Source organism: Aplysia californica, unplaced genomic scaffold (genome assembly GCF_000002075.1).
Source record: "Aplysia californica isolate F4 #8 unplaced genomic scaffold, AplCal3.0 scaffold00031, whole genome shotgun sequence".
Lineage (NCBI taxonomy): Eukaryota > Metazoa > Mollusca > Gastropoda > Aplysiida > Aplysiidae > Aplysia > Aplysia californica.
This window is the reverse complement of record NW_004797301.1, coordinates 497,785-524,092: the sequence shown is the minus strand read 5'-3', so window position 1 is coordinate 524,092 and position 26,308 is coordinate 497,785. Positions and strand designations below refer to the sequence as shown.

Genomic DNA, 26,308 nt, shown 5'->3' with positions numbered 1-26,308 from the left:
TATGGCACTTGCAACACAATAAGGTCATATAAGTGCTGAAGATTAGAGGTGTTACAAAAGAGTAACAAACACAAAAAAGGAGGGGAGATAAAGACGATAGGAAAGAAGAAGCAAACCACACCAGAGCGCCTGCCAACCACCCACCCAAGATATCCGTACTAGAAGTATTCAAAAATGTGAAGAATACAACCCCAAGGGAACAAAATGACCCTAGAGCGTACGGATAGGGTTAATAATAGAACAAAACAAAAACTCACAAATGGGTTAAAATGCTCTTTATTTTTCAATCCTGGATAAAAACTAAGAAAGCACAACATCTAGCTGAAGACGACGACGACTAAAGATAAGGACATGACAAACAATGCCAATTGAAAACAATTTTAATCACCACCCGTCAAACTGCACAAGAGAACTCCCCTACCCTTTTCCAAACACACAAACATGCACTTGAACCAAATTACCAATTCCATTGACAGTCACCTTTTTCAGGACAAAAAAATAGTCATGTTGACATTGTCACTACAATGAGATGATAAAGCCAAACTTTCCCCATTAGACACTTGCAAACTGTTGTAACCAACACACAAAACACATCAGCTCTAAAGTTTCCTAATCAGAAATCACTGAGAGAGTGTAAGCAAAGAACTCGTCTCGTTTGAAAAAAACTAATAACATCCCACTACACAGAGAGGTAGCTTGCTAACGAAATGAAATCTTCCAAAGAGAGGAAAGGATAGTTTTTATGAGACACCTCTGAACATCAAAATGGCATGTTAAGTCAAGATTGAAGGCGTGTCTAACCAAGCCTCAGCAAGTAGCTAACCAACTAAATGATAAATCCAAACATCTCCTAAAGGACCAAGCCATGCAAGTGGAGTTTACTCATGTCGTGAACTATTCATGCAGCACTCATAGATAAGGAGGCCAATGCCTATGCAAATCCAGAAAAAGACATCCAAAAAGGAGACTGCACACGCATACAAATCACTGAGTGTCACCTCATGAGCCCGCCGAAATGCAAGGTGCCCACTACTTTCACTTTGAGACACACTACTGCTGCCCATAGGAGGGATACCTCTCTTGCATTGCAGATTTCTCTGAAAATTCCAAGAAAAATCGGAAGAATTTCCTAATTCAGCATTGGAATCGGATCCCTGTGGGGTACTGGTCTTCTGTACAGCTATATCAAAAGCAATGCCAGCAGTCCCAGAGCCAAGCTGAATGTTGGAAGTGAAGGTCGTACGCTTGTTGTGGCCTTCTTGGAAGCTGCAGCTGGCAACTACAGCCATTTCCCCGCTGGTACCCAACTGTGAAGGACCGTCGGTGCCAAATTCCTCTTGACCTTTAGGCTGTTCAAATGCATCCTCAACATCTGTTTGAGAGGCAGAAGAGAAAGAAGCATCTCTCAGAGGAGTTGCCTGAGGCTGTTGAGAATCAGATGTTTCAACTTTTGGGTCCAAGGCAGACACCTTAATTGTGAATTTTTTGTTGGCTACTACTTTTGGATCCCCAGACGTGTAAATCTGCAAGCTATTCTTCCTGCTTGAAAGCACAGAGTCTTCTTCTTCCTCCTCCGTCGTTTCCAACTGTTCAACAGCATTGCAAAGCAAGTCTCCATCCCCATCAGGAAGGCGCATCTGATCTCCTGTGATGACATCAGAACACTTAAAATAGGCCTCTTCACTTTTCTTTGCGCTCATTACCTCTCTTTGCTCTGCAGCACAATGGCCGGGCATTCCGACTGGCAGGCTAAGGTCTGCACTGTTCTCAAAGTTAATGTGTAAAGGTGCCACAGCTGGGACTGAGCTTGATTTGCTGAAAGACATTTCATTGCCATCGACAGCAACATCATGTTCAAACATGGTATTTAAAACTCTATCGCATTTCAATCCACTGTCATCAGCAGAAGCTTCAGAACCTGACTCTTCAATTTCATGGCCATCTGGTTCATCATGTCTTGAAAAGATAGCCTTAACCTCTTCTTCAAAAGCTGCAATAAAAGAGGAGGACTTGAGCATGAGCTCATCACCTCCGCTACTACTTTGCTGCTCCACATGGTCAGACAACCCAGTCTCGATCTTCAGCATACCAAAGCAGTGTTCCTGATGCTCATCTGCAGGGGCTTCCACACAGACACGTATATTCACATCCACATCATTCGATTCCTGGGAAGAAGGAGCCTCAACATTCAATGCTACTTTCACATCAATCCCACTGTCGAGACTACTTTGTTCTGGATCTCCACAGCTCGTGGCTTGAGAAAGTCCAATCTGATTTTCAAAAGGGGGCCTCAGATCCCGGCCACTTTCAACTGGACATTCTTGGTCTTCTCTCTCAGAAGAGACTTGGTGACCAGCAGAACTCTGCGCTGTATCCCAGCCGGTGCCATGTAGGGACTCCTCAAAACAAACAGAGTCCTTATTGTCCTCGGCAAGAACAAATACCTCTACCTCATCCTCTGCTACAGCAACCGACTTGGTGGGACTCTCTTCACCAGTCTCTTTCTCTTTCACCTCATCTTCTCCGATTCCACTCAAACCACTTTCCATTACTTCTTCTACGGTCCCACCCACTAAACCTACCATCTCACCACCTTTTTCGTACCCACTGTCTTTATGTCCAGCTGGCCTCTCAGCATTTACATGCGCTTCAAAATAATTTTCTAGATCCTCCTCACTGTCTCCTTCTCCCACTTTGTTTTCAATGACAGATGAGAACTCGGAATCCCTACCCCAATGCTCAAAGTCCACACCAGTCTTGATAGTTGGAACCTCATTAGACACATCATCCTCACTAATTTCCGGCAAAGTCCCTCCTCTGACAGACCTCAAATCCTTTACAGCCACTAAATTTTCAGAACACATCAACTCCTCGGGAACATCCAAATGAGTAATTCTGGTACTTGCAGAGCTCTTTTCAAATTCAATTTCAACGTTTGCCGGTGGTTCTAACTGATTATCACATTCATCTCTCACCGGATCAAAATCCTTCAAACTTTGTCTGTCCTCGTTCACAACCCTCTTGTCCTGTGCCTGAGGGACCATCATTTCATCACTGCAAGTCAGACTGGCCTTCTTAAAATCAATACCAAGAAATTGCTTACTAGTGTCGCTTTTTTCCCTTTCCACGTTAGTAGCAGGTGCTTCCTCAATCACCGATTGTGGAAACTCAACTTCTGAGGGCTGGCTATAATTGAGCGAGTCTATGAGAGGTTCAGCTTTCGATAGGACAGGCGTTGCTAAACTTGCTGGAGCAGATGGGTGAGACACCATATCGTTACAATTCTCTGTTGACCTTTCCACTTCAGACTGCCCTTCAGAATATTCAAATGCATCTGGGGCTGGAATCTCCAAGCAATCTTCTAAAGAAGCCGAGAGCTCGGCCGAGTCAAACCAAGAAAGGTCCCACGAGGACTCGCCAACGCCAGCAGCAGTGTCCACATTCTCCTCCACTTCAACAGCAGTGGGCAGCCTTGGCTTAAACTTGGCAAACTCAGACCGACCAACCCTCCCTGTATGTCTCTCTCCTGTTCTGCTCTGACCTATGGATGACACGCCTTCTGGAACATTCAAATCGGACAAACGCAAACGATTAGTACGAAGCAACTGCATAATCTGATCAATAAAAAACTGCTGGTGCAGATCCTCTTCAGGGCTTCTGCTACTTGACTGGCTGTTCGCCGAGCCAGGACGAGGCTAATGCTCCATGGAGTCTTCCCCACTGCCATCCTTTTTCTTCGTAGCCTCCTGCATCGCCTTCACAAATGCCTCCATATCTGAAATGGAAAAATTGCCGTAAAAAATCAAAAAAAAAAAAAAAAAAAAAAAAAAAGGTGAGACACTTTTAACCCTATCCGTACGCACTGAGGTCATTTTGCATTGTATTCACCCCATTTTAGAATACTTCTAGTACGAAGATCTCTTTGAAACTTATAGCATTTCTCAAAAAAACATTTTGACAGACTGGTATGAAAAGGGTACGGATCGGATTAAGGAGTAAATTTCCTCTTTGGAAAGTGGTGGCACACAGTTCCCCACGTCGTATGGATACGATAGTAAAACACGGTGTACGGACAGGGTTAATGATTGTCACTATATCATTACAGATTTTCATCTTTTCTAAATACTAGATATGAACTGAATCTTCTACAAGGACTTGAAAACTTTTTCATCGTTCAGAAATTAACTTTTGGTTAAAGTAGACAGCTTTTCACCTCTGGCCCCCACATGCAAATTTTCATGTCATTAATTCACCGACTGCCGAAACCGACACTGCATCGGTAAGCCCGTACATGAAAAACGTTGAACCTAAGCCCCTGTCAGTTTTTAATTTTTCTTATGGTTTTTACACTGTGTACCCACCCACGATCGATTCCGGCAGTTGCAGAAAGGAAAACCATTTTATCTAATTACTTTGTACCATACCATGGATGTCATGGAAGTAGGCAAACATTTGCTGATCCTGGTTGCCCGAAGGAGTTACATGTATGTCACACTAATCATCTGGCCCTAATTCTTCTGAGCAGAGGTCTAACCACAAATTTGTACCATTTTTGTTTGTAATAGTTTACTGCTTGTATTGCAAGCAGTCGACTAACAGTTGACGGGTCTAGTATTACGGACAAATGCGTGCTCTTGCAAAATGTAGACACCAAAATCATTTTAAAAACTTTTTGACCTAGATTTGCAAGCTTTTTAAAATTAAGAGAAACATTAATCATTTACAACAAGCATGCATAATTTCAAAGAGATTAAAACGCTGACTTTGAACAAATCAGGGATACCGGGAAGAAATTTACCAAAGGGCAATTTTGTTGTCTTGCAATGCCTAGATATGTAATCTGTTGAGAAGATCGGGCAACTAAAATATTGTTCCTGAAAGTCCATAAGAACTTACCCCCCTGAGCTGCCGCATTAGCCACATCCTCGCCAAGACCGAACTGTGACATGAGAGGCCCCAGCTGTCCAGACTGCAGGGCTGAACTGAATGAACTCAAAGCCTGCACACATGAAAAAAAAAGTTTTAGTAAGAATTTTATGGCACTTACAACACATTAAAGTCATTTAAGTTCTAAAGATTAGAAATGTTACAAGAGATTAATAAACAAAAAAGAAGAAAGGGAGATAAAGACGATGGATGCTTAACAGAAAAGAAAGCAAACCTGCCAACCACCCATAATGAAACGATAACAAAGACAGTCTCAATAAATAGACCACATACCCTTATAATTAATTATATACACAATACAGCTCCTCCTGACCCCCCCCCCCAACTTTCTAAAAACATCCAGACCACTAAAATGAAAAATGTGTTTCACTATAAGAAGATGAAACTACAAACTTGGCGACAACTGGAGATATTTCGACGGCTCAGAGTACGACTTCGTCAAACATAATTTTTCAAAATGGCATATGGTGGAGACTTACACAAAGCAGTCACTTTGATATTTCAAACTGTAAAAGGCATACATAAATAATAATTTATATAAGGTGAATTTAAACATTTAATCCCTCAAAAGACTCTTAAGACCTGTACAATGCAGAGTCATCAACTGGCATCTCAAGAGACAAAATGTACAATGTGAGACCATTTAACAGAGAGAGAGATAGAGAGAGAGAGAGACAGAGAGGGGGGGGGGGGGGGGGGGGGGGGGCAGACAGAAAGACAAATATGTTCTCAGCCCCACCTGCTGGAACTGGGGCGACTGAATCGTATTGCGCAGCTCCTCCTCTGTCTTGGGCAGAGACTCGCCCTCAGGCAGGTAGGGAATCAGCCGCTCTTGCACCTGGGGGTTGGCCAAGATGGGGACCATGGCCTCGGGGCTCAGTGCCTTGGCCAGATCAACACCTGAAGGAAAGTTAGGTATATTTGTTTTAGTAACGTTTTACGGCACGTGCAACACAATAAGATCATATAAGTGCAGAAAATTAGAGGCGTCACAAGAGAGTAATAAGCACAAAAAAATAAGGAGGAGCAATAAGGACGATAGATGTTTGATAGAAAAGAAGGAGCAAACTACACCAGAGCACCCGCCTACCACCCACAAAGTTATGTTTGTTTTTTGTTTGTTTCAGTAAGAGTTTGACAGCACTTGCAACACAATTAGGTAATACAAGTGCAAAAGTTTAAAGGTGTTAATAGAGGGGAACCCATTTTTTTTAAAGTTAAAAAAAAGGAAAGATGAGCGAGATGTTTAATAGAAAAAAAGGAGTAAACCACAGCAGAGTGCCTGCAACCACCCACAAGTTCTAAGCAAAGATAATGTCATGCCTGCATTAACGTCAGAGAAGGTCACATGTTCTGCTGTCGATTCTAAGCACAGAAGCTTATGAAACAATCACATTACATTAATTTTGCAAATTATTAGTCCTGGTGATACACAAACAAAATCATAGTAATTTATAAGGGAGACACATCTATGCCTCTAGGTTTATATATTTTTTGACGTAAACCTTGAAAGCACACTAGACAGACAACACAAAAGTGAGGAGCAAGTGTTAGTTGTTTTCCTTATAATCCAAATCACCCCCTTAGCGAAAGTTTTTATCCTCTTAATTTTGAGTGTGAGATTTTTCTAGAAGAAATATCCTTCACTCAACCCAATTCAAACTCCATTCCTTTCCAAGTTCACGTACCTTCTTTTGCCGCACCATCCGCAGGTACTGTAAAAAACAAAGAAGAGAAAAAGGATTTGTACACAGAAGAACAAAGTTTTATGACACACAAACAGAAAAAAGAATTCAGTATCATTCCCTGTTAGGCTGAAATAACATTTAAATACCACTTCACTTTGAACATTTTCTAAATATGTAAGTCATTATTTGAGACAACAAGTCTACTTACTGAAGCGCTAAGCCCACCTGCTGGCTTCACGGCTCTACCATTTTCACAAAATTTGTAATTCAGTAGATTCCAGAAAAAAAGTTACTTAAAGTGTTAGGCAATGATGAATGTCATTCACATAACTACAAGACATTCTTCTGGGAAAACAAAAGTGGGAGAAAAACAACAAAAGGAAGGCAAATCAGGACACTGACAAGAAGGAATTATTGACACCTCTGGAAACTTGACCAACAGTGCCAAAAGAAATATTAACAATAAATACCATTTGTACTGTGCATATCCCTGCTCGACAGAAAACTATGAGCTTTGCAAAATATTATTACCCCAGCACACCCAAGAATACTCGGTAACATTCTCGGCGTCCCAGAAAGCGTACAGTGCAAACAGTTGATTAAGCATTCAAACACTAACAAACAGACGAGATAGCCATGTACCCATTCCCACCCAAGTGAAGTGAGGAAAACTTGTGTGAAATGCTGTTTCCACAGACTCAACGTCGAGCCCTTGACATTACTCGAACAGGACCATGTGATTGCAAGTTTGAGAGCCTAATCACCAGGCCACAGACACTACATCAAGATTGAGTCCATGGAGAAATGGACAATTAAAAGTGTGAAGGCGAGCTGTGCGTAGTTTGGAGAACTCTTCTCCCAACACATATGTGTGTGTGTGTCTGTAAAAAACCCCAGCAGAAAACCCCCACACAAAAGCCTTACTCATGGTAGACAGGATGTTCTGCAAGTCGCTCAACTGTATCTGAGCTGAGCTCCCAGCCCCGGCCGAGGCTCCAGCCGAAGATCCGGCAGCAGCAGTGGAGGCTGTAGCAGCAGTACCGGTGCTGGGAGCATCAGCAGCAGCAGGCTGTGACGGGAGAGCGGCGGCAGTCACTGGCCGGGGCTGGGACGGCGTAGTTTCTCCTGAGGAGGCTCTGGTGCCAGACGACGACTGTGTCCTCAGAGGGCTGGCAAGAAAAGAATGTCAGCGTGAGAATCAAACGGGAGGACCTCAGGTTTAGTAACAAGAGTTTTACAGTATCTAGTTAGTGTAGATTTAGTAGAAGTTTTACGGCGCTTGCAACCACTTACTGTCATAAGAGTGCCACGAGACTAGAGGTGCTACAAGAGAGTTAATTTTTAGTTTTAGTAGAGGTGTTACAGTGCTCGCAACTGCATAAGGTCATAGGAGAGCCAGAAGATTAGAGGTGTTACAAGGGAGTAACAAACATAAAAAAGAAGAAGGGGAGATAAGGACGATAGACGTTTGATAGGAAAGAAGAAGCAAACCACACCAGAGCACCCACTAACCACTCACTGTACAGCATTTGCAACACAATAAGGTCATAGGGGCCGAAGATTTGATTTGTAATATACAAGCAAAAGGAGGAGAGATAAGGATGAGATGTCTGATTGAAAAGAAGGAGCAAAACACACCACAGCACCCGCAAAAAGTGCGTTGAATAGTCGTAAAATAGAGAAAGGGCGAAAAAGTAAAAACAACCAGTGGCACCATTCTTACATCCATACACCAGTACTAACGTGTCAAAACAAAAGGCTTCATCAAGTTTTAATTTAAAAACAAAATTACTTGTATCTTATTCTACCTCATCATCTGAATTGTGTCAAAGTAGTCCACAGTTTTCACACTTACGGTTCTGATACGGTGGACTGAGCGCTGCTGGGTCGCCCCATCAGAGAGCCCAGCACCCCAGGGCTGCCAGCACCACCACTCATGCCAATGCCACCTGCGGGTAGAAGTACAAACCTTGTTACATGATGACACGGTTAACTTTTTAAAAAACCCAAAACAGAGGTGTACACATAGTCAATCATATTCACACACCTGCTTACTCTTCAAAACCATAAAACAGACTCTCAGTATGTAGCAGGCCATGATGGTGGGCACTGGACAAGTATGAGCAATTAATTTTCTCATCGCACAATTGACAGAAGGCAAACCTGGGAATAATTACTAGCAAGCCACCTCTAAACCCTTTTCACACATTTTTCTGCATGCAATAAAAGACTATTCCAAACAGACATGCAACCAAAATGTCAGAAATGCCTATTAAAGGCCTCTTCAAATGACTAATGAGCTTTGTTCTCACTATTATTCCCAAACCCTGTTTTGAAAGTTAAAGATTTTTTTTTCAGCATCAGCAAGTCTGTGAGGAGCAATACAAAATTCAGAATATGTTTTTTCCTGACAAAAAAACAAATATACTTAGGTACTCAAACCCTCAAAAAATGTACTAAACAACATTTTTTATCTACCGCTTGGCAGCTGAGCACAAAGAGCAGCAAAAAAAAAAATCCTAACTGTTATGGTTATGACGGGTATCGTCGGTACCATTCCACAAGCACATAAGCTGTTTCTTTCAAGTTTTGAGAAAATTAAAGAAATATACTAAACCCAAAACCAGAACATGGACTTGAGGAATCGGTATTTCTAAATTTAAAAACTAGGAAGGAAATACCAAAACAGAACAAAACTACACTGAGTGATGTCCTTTGATGTCTTTAATTCAGAAGCCACAATATCTAGGAACCCCAAGAAATTAATTTCAGGGACTGTGGAAAATGCTGAAGATACACCTCCATATCACACATCCCTAAAAAACAAGAGTGTCCAAATCTACAAGGATAACAATATGTACAATGAATGTGATTGAACAAAAAGTAACGGCCCATTGCCCAAGAGACCGTTTAGTTTTTAGTCAAGAGTTTTCTGGCACTGGCAAAACAAATAGGTCATGTAAGTGCTGAAGTTTTGAGATGTTGCCACACCAGAGCACCCTCCAACCACCCACCCCCCACAGACAAAGCAAGCATGGGAATCAGAACTCACCAAGAAGCTGCATGAGCTGTTGCTGGCTCATTCCTCCTAGGAGTTGCTGCAGGTCCTGCTCACCTGAAATAAATAAGAATTATAATTTAACTTTGAGCACTTCATACCACTGATGTTGGAATACAGTTTTAAAATTTATTGTTTTAGTAAGAGTTTTATGACATTTGCAAAACAATCTCGTCATATAAGTGTTGAAGATAAGCGGTATTAACTCACTGACTACGGTAGACTTACACAACTTTAGCTTCTTGTATTAGAAAAGCTTGAATGTAACTTTACAGAGTCGAAAAATGATTACAATAGGGTAATTCTGAGAGTTGTGGTGGGGTTTTGAGATACTCCCCAAATCGCCAGTATTCAGCACAAGTGACTGGTGAAAGGGCCCCAGTGGTCAGTGAGTTAAAAAAGAGTAACAAACACACACACAAAGACGGAAAAGTTTTAAATAAATAGAAGTAGTAAAGGAACACAGCCAATGTGCCTAAAATGACAATGAAGACAAGACTGAGAAACGGACAAAACAAAAGAACAACTTTTCAGGACCCAACCTCTATCCAAACACTTGTTTCTTGGTTGTTTCGGTCAAGAAAGCTCAGATCGACAAAAGAACTGTCATTAAGAGAGAACAAAAAGCAAATCCAGAAAGGGGGGGGGGGGGGGGGGAGGAAGGAGGAAGAGGACCGACTAATGTCTCCCTCCAACCACCAACAACACTAATTTCACAAGCCATGGTCACATTATTCAAGCAACAAAACTGACATGGTTTTTTTTTTTAGTAGAGGTTTTACGGACATGGTTTATAAAGGACTTCTCATACAAGACTCCATAATAACTCACCCAAGTTGGAGAGGTCGGAAGGAAGACCTCCACCGCCGCCGCCCCCACGGGATGACCCAGGGGTGGGAGGGTTGTTCAGGAAGTCATTCACTTTCTTACAGTTCTCCTCATCTTTGTCTGTTTTGGGTTCCTGCATACAGAATTTCAAACCAAATTCAAGAGAGCCTTTCTATTTATCAGGTTCTTGTTTCACTTTTAAGAAAACATGAAACATTCAACGAGACTCAAAAGTTTCAGTGAAGGATCACATGGGACTAGAGGCATCAACTCCCTAAAAATTATGTTGTGGGGTACACATCATAGTGACATTAATTCACTGACCTCTGACCATTTTCCCCATTGATTTCGCCTGCATACCAGACTTGTCTGCAATGTACTTTTCTTGGCTGTAAAAAGCTAAAGCAGAATTGCCCCCCCCCCCCCCCCCCCCCAATCCAGCTCTTTGAAAGCGTTCATGTTTTTTTAAAAGCTCTCAAAAATGTTTGCAGTCACCATTCTGCAATCTTGCAGAGAACTGATGAATAGGTAACACAAGTTGCAGTGGGGGTCTTCTTTGCTGATTCTCACAGGGCTTGCTTAATAAGGAGAGGCTTTAAATCTAAAAGACACCAAGGCATTTCTAGTTCAAAGAAAAGACCCAGCACAATTTTTGCACCCTCGTGCAAAAGAGGAGCAGAGATGAGGAATTAAAAGTCTACTAGCATAACTGGTCCAAAGGGAGAGAAAGAATGTTACCCTTTTACGGACCAACCAAAATGCTGAAAAAAACTCACCTGCAGCCAGAAAAAAAACTTGCGAGAGGACGACTTGAACTTGAGCACATACACTCGCCCTGTCGTACATTGACTCACATGCTTGAATTCAATGTCATCAGGGAAGATGATCAGATCCTGGAATTCAGGAAAAACAGTTTGTAAACAAAAAGGCAACAAACTATTTGTGGGTTTTAAGTTTCAACTATTATATTTCTGGGGGGGGGGGGGGAATTCTGAAAATAAAGCTCAGAGTATAACTACTTTTAGCAACGTATCCTTTGAAGATCATGTAAAAACAGCATGCACTTGGTAGATAGATTTATAAGCTATAGGATGGATCATGTATGTGGACATAAGAGTAGGCTTCGGCCGCCACCCGGGCAAAATTCAAAATTTCCTACCAACTGAAAATATTAGGTGTGTCCTGCGCGCTCATATGACCTTATGCAGTTGCGAGCGCCGTAAAACACTTTACAAAAACAAGCAAACAAACTATGTATGTGGACTTCACTTTTCTATTCAAATATTTTCTGTTGTATAAGAGTATAGGCCTACTATAAGCCATAATGAGGCTGTAGCCCCAACTAGTCTACACGTCTACACAGAAATAAAATTACCCACATTTGTTGTAATGTAGATGACTAACTTTCTCACAAACACAGTCCTCTGTATTTCTGGACCAAAATGAATAAAACTTGGCTACCAATAGGAAAATAAGGCGAACTAAATGCCGATTCAACAGACTGCAGAAACGATCATTTCTCCACCCAAAAACACATTGAGTAGGTAAGTTTCTTTCAAACATTCCAATTTATTACTACTGAGATGTCGTCGATTTTTTTTACAGAGTCTGCTATTGCATGGTCCACTTTTTAGGAGTATTCCTATAGATGTGAGTCATCCATATTTTGCCGACCTTTACAACTCCATAACTTTTTTAAATTTATGAAACAATTCTTTAAATTAAAAAAGTACAATTCTTAGAATTTAGAATCCTTTCTCAGGTACCAAATAGTAAAAAAAGACTATTTAAGCGAAAAATCACTTTCCCATTGGCATTGCTATTTCAGCCTGTGCCGCAGTGTGCCAAAATCTGAGCATTTTTTGTACTCCTAATACATAGAAAACATTTATCCGTTAATTATGGGAATTATTTTACAGTGCTTTTGGGTTGAAAATGGTATTTGGGAACCTGTTTGAACAGATTGCCAACAACCCATCTTGGCGTATTTTTTTTTTTACCAAGACTTAAGTCTTGTTTGATTTCTCCACTTACAAATCTTTCCATTTCTGGCAATAAATAGAAAAGCAGGTTTCCCTTGCCATTGATATTAATTCAATTAATTTTGTCATCGCACAATTGACAGAAGGCAAATCTGGTAATAATTACTAGCAAATGGCTATTCTCCGGTGTCGCCGGTCGATAGATCGATGGCTATTCTCTGACATCAAGTATTGCTGCACATGTTGCTTCTCCACAGGTTTCCATCTCCCCTGTTGGTACATTATGGCCTTACACAAACACTCGTGTCAGGGTCGGCATTTCTTCAGAATGCTATTCACCATAGGTGGACATGTAGCCATTACTCAAAGAGAGCTCCAGTGACGGAAGATGGAGGAATTTCTGTGTCAGAGGTGACAGCACCAAAAGTGCCAACAACCCTCATTCACAACCAGGAGTACTAGAAAGCGCCTCTGGCACTGAACTCAGTTGCAACAATAATGGCCATAACGCGCCCAAAAGAGAGATGAAAGCTGTGGAGAAGGGACATGCGCAAACTGATCGCCTGATGCACCCCCTTGAAAACAAGGTGCCGAGTGACACGGTGGCAATTGACAAAAATTGACTTTTTGTCAATTGCCACTGAGTGAAGCAGTGTCAAGTCTGAAAACAACACATCTTTAGCATTATACATATGTGTGTCTTATGGGTCAATTTGTTCTCATCTAATTTCATCGGACGAAAATCTAGTCTAGAGCTACGACCAACACAGGCAATTCTAAAAGTAGAAGGTCACAAACGCACACAAACTCAAGCAGAAATTCATGTTATATCGGGGAACATAAATCGGGGGACGGGGGTCAGAAAAGACACACAGACACACAAACACACACAGGGGGACAGAGAGGCGAACTCACAACACCGAGCACTCGAGCACAATAAGCTAGATCTACCCACCAACGCAAAAGAGCTCCAATTTACTTGGTGACAATTGACAAAAAGTAAATTTTTGTCAATTGCCACTGTCTGAAAAACTGATTGCAGAACTAGATTCTGCACTAAAAATTACACAAAATTGCCAAGTTTCATTCATATACTCCAAATCGTAACTGACTTACGAACGGTTTTCCCTAAAAAAAAACGCAAAAAATCGTCCCGTTTTTTGGCCATATTTTCCAATATAAAGGTCCTCCGGTATTTCGCAACTTTAAAACCTCACAACTTTTTTAAATTTATCAACAGATTTTAAAAATTCAAAAACCACAGTTCTTAGAATTTACTCCTCTTTCATTTAAGCTAGTTTTAAAGCAATTTGTATAAAAATTTAATTTTCATTGTCATTGCTACACTGTGTCACTCGGTGGCAATTGACACTACCTAAATTATATGCAAAACAATAACAGATAACAAGAGCGGACCATGGCGCTTAGACATTCGGGGTAGTTAGACTTGGAACAGGGGTTCCAAATTATGCGAATGAGCTCTCGTGCGCACCGTTCTCGCACTTACCCGGACCAGGCCGAGCCTTGCTTCGCAGCACTCGCAGAGCCGAAGGGGTTGCAATTATGCAAATGAGCGCTCGGCCGCATCTCTCGCCCTCCTTTGTACTTGGCCGGACCATGAGGGGGAGATGGGGGTAGGCCTAGCAGAGTCGCGAGCAAAGAAGAATCGAGCCAAGAAGAAGAGTGAAGACTTAGTGGACCACGCGATTCGTGGGTTAAAGGGCACTGTCGTGGTGGCTGAAAAACCCGGTGGGAGACGGCAGTCAGTAGATTAGTTGGCAGTCGAAGGGTGAGGTCAGTGAGGACGTAGGAAAGTGAACGGCAACGGACATACCCCTCGTCCTGCGGGAGCTGGGTTATGTCGCCCGATAAGCCTATTTCGGCACCTCGCCTACGTTCTGGTCCCGAATCAGTGTAGCCCCGGACTCAGCACACGCGCATCATCTTACGTGAAATTCGGGTCCCGAGTCGGATCCCCATTCACGCAGGTCAAGTGTGTGTGCGTCAGTCTGCTTCAGTTTGTGGGCGTTTGTGGCCTTCTTCTAGAACCGCCTGCATTGGGGATGATTGGTTCGTAATCGAGGCATACGTCTCATTCAAAACACGCCAAGTTAGTAGCTCTAGATGTTCGTCCAATGAAATCATAGAAGAAATAGACCCACTTAGACATGAGGAGCTCGAAAGGATAGTTCAGGAAATAAGACTTCCATTTTTCTAGCAATGCCAATGAAAATTTAAATTTTCACTTTTGCCCCCTTTTTTTTGGCACCTAAGAAAGAATTTTCAATTCTAATAATCATGCTTCTTGAATTTTGAGAATCGGTTCATAAATAAAAAAGTTATGGGGTTGTAAAGGTCGGCAAAATATGGATGACCCACATATAGGAAAATACTCCAAAAAAGTGGACCACGCAGTAGCAGATTCTGTAAGAAAATCGACGATATCTCGGTAACTAATCCGAGTGTTCGAGAGAAACTTGGCTACCCGATGTGTTTTTGAGTGTAGAAATCATTTCTGCAGTCAGATTTACTACCAATTTCGTAGTTATTTTGTTATAATTAAAATTGTGGTGTACATATTACGATTTTGCGAAAAAGGGGTGTCGGGATGAGTCCATTTTATTTATAGCATCGTATCACAACATGGGATCTTTAAGAATATATGTCGGCAGCGTAACTAAATAATTGCAAAGCTTTTTATGATGACTTTAGACCATGCCAACCGTAAAAGATAAGTTAATTCAATCTAGCCTGCCGTACAATTAAAAATTATTTTTCCCCGTTGAGACGCGAACACCCCGAGACGAGATAACCTCGCCTCGGAATACCCCCATTGCGATGTTACAGGGGAATAGAGAGAAAAACAACCGGATGCGCGCGCCCGCCATTGCCCTATTTCAAGTGACCAATGAACGGGTCCGGAATAGTCATGCGGGGATTTGTAGGTCACACACATTTGCCACGAGAGTGAGGGGAAAATGGCCGATCTCCGTGCGAAGCCACTTTGGATAGGGGGGTAGTCGTAGATTTACGATCGGGTCTAAACAACTACTTGACACAGAACTCTCAAATTTGAGTACACTATAGAGGATAGATAGATCTATTACCATCTCGGCGTTGAAATTCAAACTCCTTATAGTTTTCGGTGTACACGATACGAAAGTGTTCCCGACACCAAAAGTATAGGTTAATTTATGTGTACGAACTTCAACGTCCACATATCATTAGTTTGCCCTATTTTCTGATTGGTTGCCGAGTTTCATTCGGATTGGTTCGGAAATAGAGCAGACAGAGGTTGACAAAGTTAGTCACCTACGCTTCGGCCGGGTCCGCAAAATCGCCCGTAAACGGGGACCAAATTTTCGCCTCGCGGGAAAGCCCGATTGGCATTGCTAATTTTTCTAAACAAAATCTTTCAAAAATGAGCTTGATTTTGTATGAAATGATACTACCTGATAAAAAATAAGCTTGTTTGATAGTTTTGAATACCATTGTGCAGGTACAAAGAACAATTTGAGTGCAAAACATTCGGAAATTGACCTATATTATCCCCTTTCGAACCTCAGGTCATTCATAACAAGTAACAAGAGCATCCAGAAAGGTTATTCGAATGGGCGCAACTACTCGTAATGTCTTATCAGCTTGTGAGAGGGGGTTATTCATGTGTGTTTGTAACACTTTATTAATAGAAAGCTATGAAAGATAGAGCGTTATTTTCATCATCGACTAACCAGACCTGTCCCTCTATGAAATCCAAAAATCAGGATGTTAGAGCAAAAAAATCAGGATCTGGTGAAAAAAATCGGGATCAACGGCAAATCAGTCATATAAGGGGTACTGGGGAAGGGGGATCCTGGTTCCCTTTTATAAGGAAAGTGAGCAAGAGAAAACTTTTGCAGGAGAATAAGTTCACGTTTGGGCCACTAAATAGAGGGAAAACTGAAAGACAGCATTACTCGAGTCGGAGTGGGATAGAGTGGGGGAGCGCAGGTTGCAGTAAAGCTGAAACTCTCATTGTCTTGAAAATAGCTGACACATAACTCTAATCATCCACGCAAAAAGCCCGTGTTTTCATACAGTAACAATGTTTGACTTCCATCGCAAAATACACTCAAGGCACCCCCCCCCCCCCCCCCCTCCGAAAAAAAGATCGCGCCAAGGTTGTTCATTTATTTTTTTCTTCTTATATTCCTTTATCCTCAATTAGTAGGTTCTACTTGTATCACGGCACGCACTTTAAGCCCAAGTGTCAAAACAATACCCCCACCCGCTCCCCCCGGTCGTCCTGGTTAAATCCCGAAAAACACCCCGACCAATGCGACCGGTGTGAATGAACTTTGCTGACCCCGTACTCACACGTACAAAGTCATATCACGTGATGCGAATGAGCGTTTGAAAGTTCCACTGACGGGTCTTAATGATGGGCCCGACTAACCAGAACTCAAGACGAAGCTTGCTTTTAAACCAACGGCAGAACAACAAATAGACTATTCTTAGGCCCATGTCATACAGTAATCAGGACACCATCGGAGAATTCTGGGTTATAAAAGCGAAAATACATCTTGAGCGTATCCATGTCGGAATTCAAAATCGATACTACATCAATTTTAGTTGAAATAACGTGCGTGAGTCAACTACTAGAATTCGGCATAGATGCTTTAGAAAATAGCGTTCCAAGTTCCTGCCGATAAAAAGTCCAATCAGTGCTTCCAAGCAAAAGAGATTGCAGAACTTTTTATATTTTTTTCTAAGAATCGGACGCAACAGACGGAACGACAAAAAATCAGGATACTAGCAATCGAAATCGGGAAAATCGGGATGCTTGAGATTTGGGGCAAAAAATCGGGATATCCCGATTAAATCGGGGCGTTTTTTCGGTAGTTCCCACCCCGCAATTTTATTCATGGGTTTAGGCCATAAGTCATAAGAGTAGGGGGGTTTCTTCAGGGGGGCTTGCCCCCCTGACCTAACAAAAATAGGAAGGGGGGTTTCAGGGGGGCATGCCCCCCTGAATTTTACCATAATTTAATGTTTTGCAGTTGTTAGGTTTGATATCTTAGCTCACCGCGAATCAAACGTATAGAGATCTAGATCTAGATGTAGGTCAGGCTCAAATAAGTATAAGGGGGGTGGGAACTACCGAAAAAGCACCTAAATCGGGATGAGTGGCAGGTCTGGACTAGGCCACCTCTATTCTCACCCGGAGTGAGAATAGTGCAGGCGAGTCTTGTGGCTATTCTCACCCGGTGCGCGTTCACCAAATTTTGCGTTCACCCTAAACCACAGAATTCTACACTGTGATAACAGAAAAATTGTAGAATTCTGTGCCGTGAACAAACGTTCCATTACAATTGTAGCCTACTAAAAGCGTACAATTTTGTCTGTGGGCAGTGGAGAGAGAGAGAGAGAAAGAGAGAGAGGAGTAGCGCGAGAATTTCCGGGCAAAACAAAATGGCGACCCGCGTAGTTCGGCTCGATTCGAAAAGTTAAATAGCCGTAGCATCTTTGTAGACAACCAAATTTATTTACTTTTGTGTTTTAACATCATTTTTTAACTTTGTTTTGGTCAATTTGATCGTCCACACCGATAGACAGTATTCAGAAAGAGACGGAGAGAGAGAGAAGAGGGGAGGAGTTGTCAGTTGATCTTGCGAGAACTTCCGGGCGGGTGAGAATAGCCACTTTCTCTGGACTAACACACTCCCACGGTATTCATGGCGAAATCACACGTTTCCCGGCGCGCGTGCTGTACACCAACAGTGTACACTAAGTGACTCCGGCACGTCCGACGTAATTGGTTGCTGATAAGATTCGCATCTCGGCACAGACGCAGGACAAGAATAACAGAGAGTTCAGTAGGGGAGCCCTGAATTTGAATTTGTGAAAGGAAGAATAGCGGACCACTAGATCTAGGCATCAGGGGCCCCATAGTGAAAGTAGTTTCGACTGGTGGTCTGGTTAAGTACAATCTTACCTGTATTTTTAGAGAAACATTGATCATTGAGAAAAATGACAAGATGAATGACATGACGATTTGGCATTGAATCATTGAATTGGTGAATCACAAACTTACGTCTTCAACAGTGGCGTTGGAGCGATCCTTCCAACAGAAATGCATTAGAGAATCGTCTGACTGGTACACATAAACCAATCCCTTTCGCTTGTCGGGGTGAACCATTTTCCCCTTCATATGCATTTTGCCAGCCTTGAATTCAACTAAATTTTTACTTTGACTGCGAGAGACAGCGCTGTTGCCAAAGAGTGCCGCCATGTTGAAATTTGCAACGTCATGTAATGAAAACCGGAAATGCAGAAGAGACTAAGAGAGGACGCAGCAGCGTGAATATTACCACGATTTTACGCATCATCTAATAGGTCTATCCTAGGCCTAGGCCTAATTCAATAGTGCGTTATAATAATAATAATAATAATAATATTTTTTAAAATAATAATATTGTGTTTTCCAGGTCCTTTCTCAAATAAAATGTCTAAACATTTCAGCGTTGAAACCTAATCTTGTTCTTTTACTCTTAACTAGACTAGCCCAAAACGGGGGGGTTTTTTTGTTGGGGGGGGGGGGGGGGGAAAGTGTTTAACAGCGCTCGCAACTGCTAAAGGTAATATTAGATATCTATATTATTATGAGCGCGCAGGACACGCATTGAACAGGGGTGTGGCTGAAAGACAGCAGAGGAGCCAAAGACTAGCAGTAGCCTACAGCCAAGTAGCTGCTGCAGAAAGAGTAGGAGGGGGCAAAGGATGTGAGGGGGTGTGGCATAAAAGGGGATACACTCTATGGGGTGGAGGCAGAAAGTGGATACGAAAGCAGACAATATATTAACATGGCTAGAGAGCAGAAAATGATGTGAAAGGAGAGCATTTTTAGAAGAAAATTTTTCCAGCGCTATCTGGATTGGAACCCGGGACATATTGAATGAGAGGCAACACCTAATGAACCTCTAGACAAACGAAAGCCCCTGGACCGTGAGTTATTTGTATTATGATATTGTTATATATAATCACTTTATTAGAACACCATTATTATATACTATTTTTTGCCGAGGTTAAAGTTGAAATAAAGCTGTTTGATTATTGAATGAAACAGAATATATTCCTGACGAAGCCCAATTCAAGTATTTTTTTCTGTTGTAAAACAATCATGATGATAATGATGATGATGATGATGATGATGGTGATGATGATGGTTGGTCCGTCAATCACATATCTAAAGCAAAATAGAAGAATTGGATTAATCAAAGGTTAAGGTGATTGCTTGAGAACTGCTTTCTGCCATGGTCGACCATGGAACCAATAATTCTGGAAGAGCTTAAAGTTTTCCAATTGTTTTGGGAATTCAAAAGCTCCAATAAGCCATTTGTGGCGATACACCACGCGCAGCTCGCGGGCTTTTCTCTTGGTTTCGGCTTTCTTCTTCATATTATGAAGCCTCATATATGACTTGAGGCCAAGGAGGTTACAGTTTAAGGTCCTTAATTGCGTGTTGCTTCAACTGGGTCTGTCAGGAGCGGTCGAGGCTTTCCCTTGGCGAAGTATTATTATTCCTTCAGAGATCTATGTTCTGGGTGTCTTTCGTAGCGCTTTCAGTGCGCCAACTTTAGCACGTTTCCCTGAAGGACAGAAAAAACAAATACAGTGTAACTGCCTTTGGGATTTTGAAATCGGTCATTCGTATGTGACCAGCCCAGTGAGGTTCGTTAGTCCTTTATGAGTTTAGAAAACATGAGACTCTAGGCATCGCGCCCTTTTGAAATCTTCTGTGTCTGGTATTTTGTCCTGCAATTTGATGCCCTGAATTCTCTTGAGACGTTTCAAATACACATGTAGAAATGATAAAGCTTCTTTGGCATGGCTGTGATTGTGATACACTGTCGCAGGTCTCCCACCGTACTAATGTGGACACTGCCGTTCTTCGCGGCTATATATTCTAAGGCCTACATTAGTATACCTCCCGTGGAAAGGTAAATGAAACGTCCGCTGATAGCCAAATCGCACTTTTGTGGACACATTTTAAAGTAAATATAAGAAATCTTTCTGCCCTAGTTTTTCTTTGAGGCTATCCAAAGAGGTATTTAATTATAAGTAGTCTCCTGTTGTATCGCATTTTAAGGGAGAAAACAGCTAGCCTGCCTCGATTCCTCGATCTCCTTAAGAAATGACAGGACCCCCTCTCCCAAACAAAAAACCCCCACACACACATGCACACACACACACACACACACACACACACACATACACACACACACACACACACACGCACACACACACACATCTATCTATGTATGTATATATGTAGGCCTATAATCTATCTATCCATCTATCTATCTATCTGTCTGATCTATCTATCTATCTATCTATCTATCTATCTATCTATCTATCTATCTATCTATCTGCTTAATTTAATTGGGGTAATTAAATCGCCCCCATCAAGCTTGTCACTGCGACGTGTTCTTGATAGCGCTTTCGAGCTTGCTCTAAAATTTCTTCGTTGTCCATGTTAACCTACGCTCATGTGAGATAATGTTGATGCCCCGGCTTGCCAAGGCCTACAGTGCAAACACAGCACGTGAGAAAATCTTTGTACACACCGTACAAACCGGAAGAGTGAAAAGTGCGAAAATCAAAATGTCAGCCTACAGTGCAACTGCCGTAATGGTAAGTTTTCAAACCGAATACTGCCCACCATGTTCTTGATTGTTGAATTGAAAATGTTTCCCAGAAAATACCCAATTGTACCGTACACGTGTTGTATATTGCTTCATGCTGTACACATAGCCTGGTCATTAGACTGTAGGCTATTGTGTAGGCCTACCGTTCTCGTTCTCTCTACTCTTCGCTCAATCACTGGCACTGTGCTGGCGGCAGTGCTTTCACTTTGACTTTACAGTTGTGCTTCTGCCTTCTGCTAGGCTAGATCTAAGATCTAATCTATATTCTAGATCTAGATATCAAGATCTAGATCTAATCTAGATCTAGATCTAGGCCTAACTCAGGCTCACTTCATGAAACTCATATTCATCCAGACAACGCAACATTTTTCAACGAATGCCTCAGTCTCTCTGGCTCTGTCTGTCTCTGTCTGTCTGTCTCTGTCTCTCTCTCTCTCTCTCTCTCTCTGTCTCTCTCTCTCTGTCTCTCTCTATGTCTCTCTCTCTATGTCTCTCTCTGTTTCTCTCACTCTACTCTCCCTCCCCCCCCTCTCTCTCTCTCTCTCTGTCTCTCTGTCTCTCTCTCTCTGTCTCTCTCTCTGTCTCTCTCTCTCTCTCTCTCTCTCTCTCTCTCTCTCTCTCTTTCTGTTACTCTACTCTCTCTCTGTCTCTCTCGGACGACTGGTGGGCAGTGGCCAGGAAAGGGGGAAAGGGGGGGCGGGCGGAGGTGGTATAGTAATTCACTTTAGGCATACAATTTATTAAGGCCACCTCTATTCTCACCCGGAGTGAGAATAGTGCAGGCGATTCTTGTGGCTATTCTCACCCGGTGCGCGTTCACCAAATTTTGCGTTCACCCTAAACCACAGAATTCTACACTGTGATAACAGAAAAATTGTAGAATTCTGTGCCGTGAACAAACGTTCCATTACAACTGTAGCCTACTAAAAGCGTACAATTTTGTCTGTGGGCAGTGGAGAGAGAGAGAGAAAGAGAGAGAGGAGTAGCGCGAGAATTTCCGGGCAAAACAAAATGGCGACCCGCGTAGTTCGGCTCGATTCGAAAAGTTAAATAGCCGTAGCATCTTTGTAGACAACCAAATTAATTTACTTTTGTGTTTTAACATCATTTTTTAACTTTGTTTTGGTCAATTTGATCGTCCACACCGATAAACAGTATTCAGAAAGAGACAGAGAGAGAGAGAAGAGGGGAGGAGTTGATCTTGCGAGAACTTCCGGGCGGGTGAGAATAGCCACTTTCATTTATTAAATAAATAAAGGCAGTCGTTATTCTGCTCCCGGGATGTCAATAATCTGGTAATTATTCTGCCCCCCCCCCCGGCTTCAGTATTTTCACATTTTTGGATTTGGACCCCCCGTTTCCAGTTTCCAGATGGAGCTTATATATAGATTCTACTTTGATTTTCAAGATGACGGGTGCTGGCTCCTCGCTGACACTTTGCGATGCGTTCAGTTCTTATGAATGAAGAATTTAAACTCGAATTGAACGCTTTCCTAACTGAAACACAATTCATTATTCGTTCCGCGGATAAATTGAACTGACGACCCATTGTTTGATGCATTCAAATACACTCCCTCCCTCCCCCACATACTCACTTTTTTTTGTCTCCAAGCCACCCACTGCGATAGACAATTGAAAAGTAAAAATATTAAATATAACAACTAATTAATCTATAAAACTAAATCTAGAATATCTATGAACTGAATTAAAAAATACAAAGAGATTTATAAAAAAAATAAATTAAATAAACAAAACAACACCAACCTCCTCCCCTCCCCTCCGCCCCCAACTTAAATACCCCCCTTTAACCCCTCCCCCCACAAAAAAATAGAATCTAACTGCACTACCCTTCTTTCCTTCCGCTTATCGGGGAACATAAATATCTGGCATCCGGGGGATGGGGGTTTAATGACCAAATTATTGGCACCCCCCGGGGGGCAGAATCATGATCAGATTATTGGCGCCCCGGGGGCAGAACTAATACAGTAGTCTCCGCCTAAGATCCTGGTGCTCGGGAGCAAGGAAAAGGCGGGATCTTTTCTGGGTCTGGATCGATAACAACATGGATCTTAGCCGAATGGCCAGGGGGAAGAATCTTTAGTAACTCATGGTCATCTTCCCTTACTTTAAAATGAACTGACGTGACTCCTGGGCACGAAAAGTTATTTTCAAAAGTCAGTTTTTCCTTTTTTTTTAAGTTTGGGGACAGGGGTGGGGCTTAAAAAAAATACTGTGTCAGGTGGGAACCAGTTGGCTTCAAGCAATGCCCCCCCACCAAAAATGTATTGCTTTCCATCTCTAACGGCTATTGAGTTCCCTGCCTGTGTCATAAATCGTTGGGTTGTGACCACACCGACCAAATTATAAAAAAATGAAAGGCAGGTTCACTGTCTCAGCCTTCTCTCCTTTTTATTGGTCTCATTCTAAAATGCCTGCTTCTGATCCCCACATCTTGTTAACTTATTTATTTCTATGACATTCGAATTGTATAAAACTCTGAAGGATACACTGCTCATAGAGATGAGAGATGCTTTCCTCGGTCTCTTTTTACGTTTGAGTTATAAATGAAGGCTTTTTTTGTATTAATTTATTCAAACTTCAATTCAAGATGGATTCAAGTTTCATAATTAAATTTAATACGGAATACATTTTTGCTGAACAGTATCATTTAAACTTTCATCTGATTTTTGGAGGGCAGTATTATTAATTATTTGGTAGTGTCAATTGCCACTGAGTCACGCGGTGGCAATTGACAAAAATTACCTTTTTGTCAATTGCCACCGAGTAAATTGGAGCTCTTTTGCGTTGGTGGGTAGATCTAGCTTATTGACTATTGTGCTCAAGTGCTCGGTGTTGTGCGTTCGCCGTTCGCCTCTCTGTCCCTCTGTGTGTGTGTGTGTGTGTGTGTGTGTGTGTGTGTGAGTGTGTGTGTGTGTGTGTGTGTGTGTGTGTGTGTGTGTGTGTGTGTGTGTGTGTGTGTGTGTGTGTGTGTGTGTGTGTGTGTGTGTGTCTGTGTGTGTCTTTTCCTGACCCCGTCCCCCGATTTATGTTCCCCGATATAACGTGAATTTCTGCTTGAGTTTGTGACCTACTTCTAGAATTGCCTGTGTTGGTTCTCCTCCAAAGTGTAGGCTAAGGTCATTGAAAACACGCCAAGTTGGTGCCTTAGCTCTTGACTAGATGCTCGTCCAATGAATTAGTTGAGAACAAATTGACCCATTAGGCTAAAGATAGTGTTGTTTTCAGACTTGACACCGCTTCACTGGGTGGCAATTGACAAAAAGTCAATTTTTGTCAATTGTCACCGTGTCACTCGGTGGCAATTGACGCTACCTAATTATTTAGGGGATTTTGATAGAGATTTAGTTGAATTACTTTGTATAAAATTAAACAAATTGTGAAAAAGGTTGCTATGTTATAGAGTCAAGATTAATTATGTGGTATGAAACTAATGATGCCCGAGTTGCAGGAGTGAGTATCACCACTTGTCATCAGAAGAACTGTGACCATCTTGGAAATATCGACTAAAGTACTAAGTAGCAGTAAATAAAATATTTTCGAGAGCAAAATTAGAATTAAAAAGTTACTCGCAATAAAATTTCCTTGCAAGTACTATTGTTCTATTAAGTTAGCTGTTAGTAAAAATATACAGATATATATTATAAATTATTCTCTTTCTAAGATTATAAAGTCTTGAGGTACGCACAAAAAGAACGCTTGCTCGCGATGAAGCGAACGCCTGTGAAGAAAGCGCTTGCTTGTCTTTGAGGTGTACGCATAGAAAGATTGCAAATAGCGCTTGCGACTGATCAGAACTTGGGCATTTGGCGCCATGGTGGATTCGAGTGAAGACGAACGATTACGTTTTGCCAGAAATGATCAAGGGAAAACGCAAAAGAATGGGGTTTCATGAGATAAATTTAAGGAGGCGAGTGGAAGGCGAACATCACCACTTGTTTCCTTTACTTAAAAGGAGCCCTTCACATTTTCAGTCCTACCTGATAATGAGCGAAGAGACATTCGAGTATATTAAAAAATTGAACCAAAGGTAACCAAGAACTGGTGCAACTGGCAGTTCTTCACTAATATCTTTCCAAGCATGTTTCACAACGGTTTGCGTGGTTTTTCCTTCTTTTTGTCCCAAATTGCATGTATTTTAAACACGGCTGTTATCAAAGACTCGACACCCATTTCGGTCCGATTGTCACTGAGACTGAGAGAAAATGCATACCGCCCTACCCAAGTCGTGACCAGACAACAATGGGGGGCAGCACCAGGTACACGCTTGCAAGCGAGAAAGAAATAACTTTTGATTCTGTACGCTTTTCAAGCGTCGGTTGAAATCTCAGGCGCGATACAGCGAGCGTGCTTCTTGTGCGCAACAAGCGAATTTTGAACAACATTTCAAGCGCTTGTCCCAACGTGCTCGCTTTTAGCGTTCTCTTTGTGCATACCTTTAAAGAAATAAATCAGCCTTGTAGTTCAGATACTGACCCGACAAAATTCTACAATTTCGTTCTGGTAATTATTTTAAAGTACATTTTTGAGCTTCCTCTGTCCTGCTCTTTTACCTCATGGTTTTAAAAGCAAGATTCCATTGTTGTCAATACAATTTTAAATCTAACTTTCTCTGTAATCATCCTCAGGAACGGCTGAATGCAGCTCAAGGTCGGCCTTTGCTTTATCAGTGTAGTCTATTGGAAGAAATCCTTGCCACTACCAGCACCAAGGTTTGTGTTTATATTTCTGTTATCATGAGTCGGTCGTGTGCCCTTTGTCCGCTTTTAAAAGAGAATCGTCAATTCAATTCCAATGCCTTTTCAGCATTAGCCTTCTGCTTGAAGTGTCTTGATGTACTGGATGAAGATTGAAATCTCTCTTGAGGGTTTGTTGGCCATGAGGTGCCTACCTTACTCTCTCAAGTGAAAGTTTTTAAAGTATGTGGTTTGATTTCCACTATTCATGTGCTGACATGATTATGATTGGTAAAGGTCTTGAATATTTTGCACATCCTTTGATGGTAAGGTAGGTGGAAAAATGGGATTGGGCTAATCATTTTGCAGGATAGGAACACATTTTTCAGGTCTTACATGAATTGCACTTATTATACTCTTAGAT

General features: G+C 41.9%; 2 protein-coding genes across 4 annotated transcripts in view; one reads left to right on the top strand and one right to left on the bottom strand.

Moving 5' to 3' along the window:
• Positions 1-260: 260 nt before the first annotated feature.
• Positions 261-18,802, bottom strand: LOC101850134 (proteasomal ubiquitin receptor ADRM1). 2 transcript variants are annotated; one of them, XM_005091493.3, is made up of 10 exons: positions 18,577-18,802; positions 11,298-11,414; positions 10,525-10,654; positions 9,688-9,750; positions 8,491-8,584; positions 7,560-7,804; positions 6,636-6,662; positions 5,687-5,847; positions 4,897-4,999; positions 3,047-3,775 (listed from the first exon to the last, which is right to left on the bottom strand). In XM_005091493.3, exons 1-10 carry the CDS (start codon positions 18,772-18,774, stop codon positions 3,696-3,698), a joined length of 1,218 nt encoding a protein of 405 aa, XP_005091550.1. In that variant the 5' UTR covers positions 18,775-18,802; the 3' UTR covers positions 3,047-3,695. The 2 variants fall into 2 exon arrangements, with proteins under 2 accessions (XP_005091549.1, XP_005091550.1); XM_005091492.1 differs by lacking the exons at positions 7,560-7,804; positions 8,491-8,584; positions 9,688-9,750; ... (1 more) ...; positions 11,298-11,414; positions 18,577-18,802 and having other exon boundaries at positions 261-3,775; positions 6,636-6,653.
• A 2,318-nt stretch (positions 18,803-21,120) lies between these two features.
• Positions 21,121-26,308, top strand: part of LOC101849899 (sphingomyelin phosphodiesterase 4) — a 44,192-nt gene continuing 39,004 nt past the window's right edge. For both annotated transcript variants that reach the window (XM_013091273.2, XM_005091491.3), the window contains exons 1-2: positions 21,121-21,176; positions 25,837-25,920. In XM_013091273.2, the coding sequence (XP_012946727.1) occupies positions 21,147-21,176; positions 25,837-25,920 (114 nt within the window). In that variant the 5' untranslated portion in view covers positions 21,121-21,146. The remainder of the gene's footprint in view (positions 21,177-25,836; positions 25,921-26,308) is intronic.

Coding starts and splice junctions, on each gene's coding strand:
- LOC101850134 (XM_005091492.1), bottom strand. CDS start 3,611: ATGCAGTTGCTTCGTACTAATCGTTTGCGTTTGTCCGATTTGAATGTT.